General features: G+C 42.5%; 1 protein-coding gene across 1 annotated transcript; it reads right to left on the bottom strand.

Moving 5' to 3' along the window:
• Positions 1 to 1606: 1606 nt before the first annotated feature.
• On the bottom strand, positions 1607 to 1963 carry LOC114818399 (keratin-associated protein 6-5-like). Its single transcript, XM_029084050.1, has one exon. The coding sequence runs from the start codon at positions 1961 to 1963 to the stop codon at positions 1607 to 1609; it is 357 nt and encodes a 118-aa protein (XP_028939883.1).
• Positions 1964 to 2201: the final 238 nt, after the last annotated feature.

Below are 2201 nucleotides of genomic sequence, written 5' to 3'. Positions count from 1 at the left end.
TTACCAGATTTAAAGTTAATGTATTTCAGCGATATAGAGTTGAAATAATCTTTATAACACTGTTTTAAAATGGAAAATGATTATTTCCAGGACTCTAGAGAGAGTATATAAAGTGCTCAAGTGAGCAGAATATTGTCCTATTCCTGGAAACTAAATTCAAATGTTCTTGTTCCGGAGTCACAATTTCCTATCACATTTCAATTTAACAGACAAATTTCATTACCAGCCAGTGGAACGTAAGAAAAAAATAAAAACTTAGATTAAAAACTATGGGAAAAATGTTAAGGAAGAAGTGGTGGCTTTTTCTGTCATGATGTTGGCCTTGAAAAGTCAAAACACTGCCTTGATCTTTCACACAGGCACTGGGTAGAATAAAATCCATTTCTACAGGTGTGGTTACAATAATTTGGTGCTTTGGGAGCTGCCCGGCTGCCCCTGGCCAGGGAAGCAGTTACAAAGTGCCATCATCTTCCTCCTCATGAAGCCACAACCTCTTAGTTGTAGAACCTCTTGGTTCTACAGCCTCTGCCCATAACATTCAGTGGGAGGGGGGATAAAAAAAATAAATCAGTAAGAAACAGTTGTAACTTTACTTCCTTCCAAAATGTAGGCTCCGAGTATGCTGCCCACTTCCATGCCTCAGGGGCCAATAAACGTCCACTTCTCCTACCAAATTATTTACACAGCAGAAGACAAATTCCTCCTACATCTCCAGCAGAAACCCCTCATCTTTCAACCCTGATTTTTCCAGATCCCTTCCAACCTAGGCTGTTTAATGATTCTATGATAATAGATAAACCACAAACTTATTTCAAAATTAAAAACCTGATGAGTCCACACATTTGTAGTTACCTATGATCTCTTCAACATCAGATCACAGCCAGCGATGGCTCATGTCCTAATCACATCACATTTGCCCAACAGCAACATTGAAATTTTTTAGATTAATTATTTATCTGGAATACACCAAGTGAAAACCCAGAGTTGTAGAAACATGTATAACCAGAGACACAGCTGAAGTTTCTTGCAGCTGCAAAAGTCCATGTTTCTCAGCTTGAGGAAGACAAGCCTCTACAAGCAAATCCTCGAGTACACAAAGTTAATAACTTTGTCACCCCATCGGTGTGATGCTCTTGATTTTAAGATATTTTAAGAAAGGCAAGTAAAAAAAAAATAAAACCAGAAATACAGTATTGATGCAGTATAATTTTTTAATATGAGTGAAAGGCAGATAGACTTTTAAAGGCATACAGAACTGAAAGACCACGTTCCCAAAGACACATTGCACCCTGCCCATACCATTCATTCAGAGTTCGTGGTTTGTACATCATCAAACAAAAAAGCCAGTTTACAAAGAACTGTCGTATCATGGAGGAGCAAGCTTTTGCTCAAGAGGAGAGTTTGGGTGGCAAGGGAGCAAGGAGACACAGAGTAGAATAAAGATAAATCATTGCAAAGGCTTCACCAGCAGCTCAGAGCGCTCAAAGTCTCAGTGGAGGTTGGTTGTTGTCACCAGAGCTCTGCACTCTCCGCTGCTGCTGAGATTCACCATCAATCCGTGCTTGCCAAAAGTGGGTTCATCTTCATTTCAGGGACATTCTTGGGTTTAGTTGGAGTAGCAGTTTCCGTAGCCGAATCTTTGGCCAAATCGTGAACCAAAGGGGTAGCCAAAGCGGCCGGAGTAAAAGCCTGGGTAGCCATAGCAGTCCCCAGAGCCGTAGAAGCCCCTAGAGCCTCCATACAGACCCCCATAGCCGTAGCAGTCCCCAATGCCCCTGTAACCATACAGACCACCATAGCCATATCGGTCACCAAAGCCAAAGAGGCCACGGTAGCCATAGAGGCCCCCAAAGCCACGGTAGCCACAGGGGCTCCCACAGTCGAAGCCCCGGTAGCCATAGAGGCTCCCATAATTGCAGGGAGAGTAGCAGTCATCGTCACACTGGCCTTGGATGAAAGTCATCTTTCTGCGGTGGAGGTAAACCTGAAACGCAGGAGGATGGAGGAAAGCAAAAGTGATAAATACTTCTTGTGGCAGTAACAGCCTCAGAGCCCAAAGACCTTCTCTGCTGGCCCCGTGAGACCAAGGACACAAACCAAATTATGACCAAATTCTTCAGCTCCTTATTACATCCCATTTCTATAATTTTCTCATCTCCTCACTGTTTTTAAACCATTTTATTTCTTTTCTCAGTGAGATC

Source organism: Antrostomus carolinensis, unplaced genomic scaffold (assembly GCF_000700745.2).
Source record: "Antrostomus carolinensis isolate BGI_N321 unplaced genomic scaffold, ASM70074v2 scaffold22583, whole genome shotgun sequence".
NCBI classification, from domain to species: domain Eukaryota; kingdom Metazoa; phylum Chordata; class Aves; order Caprimulgiformes; family Caprimulgidae; genus Antrostomus; species Antrostomus carolinensis.
Note: the sequence above shows the minus strand (reverse complement) of the source record. Positions and strands in the feature narration are given on the sequence as shown.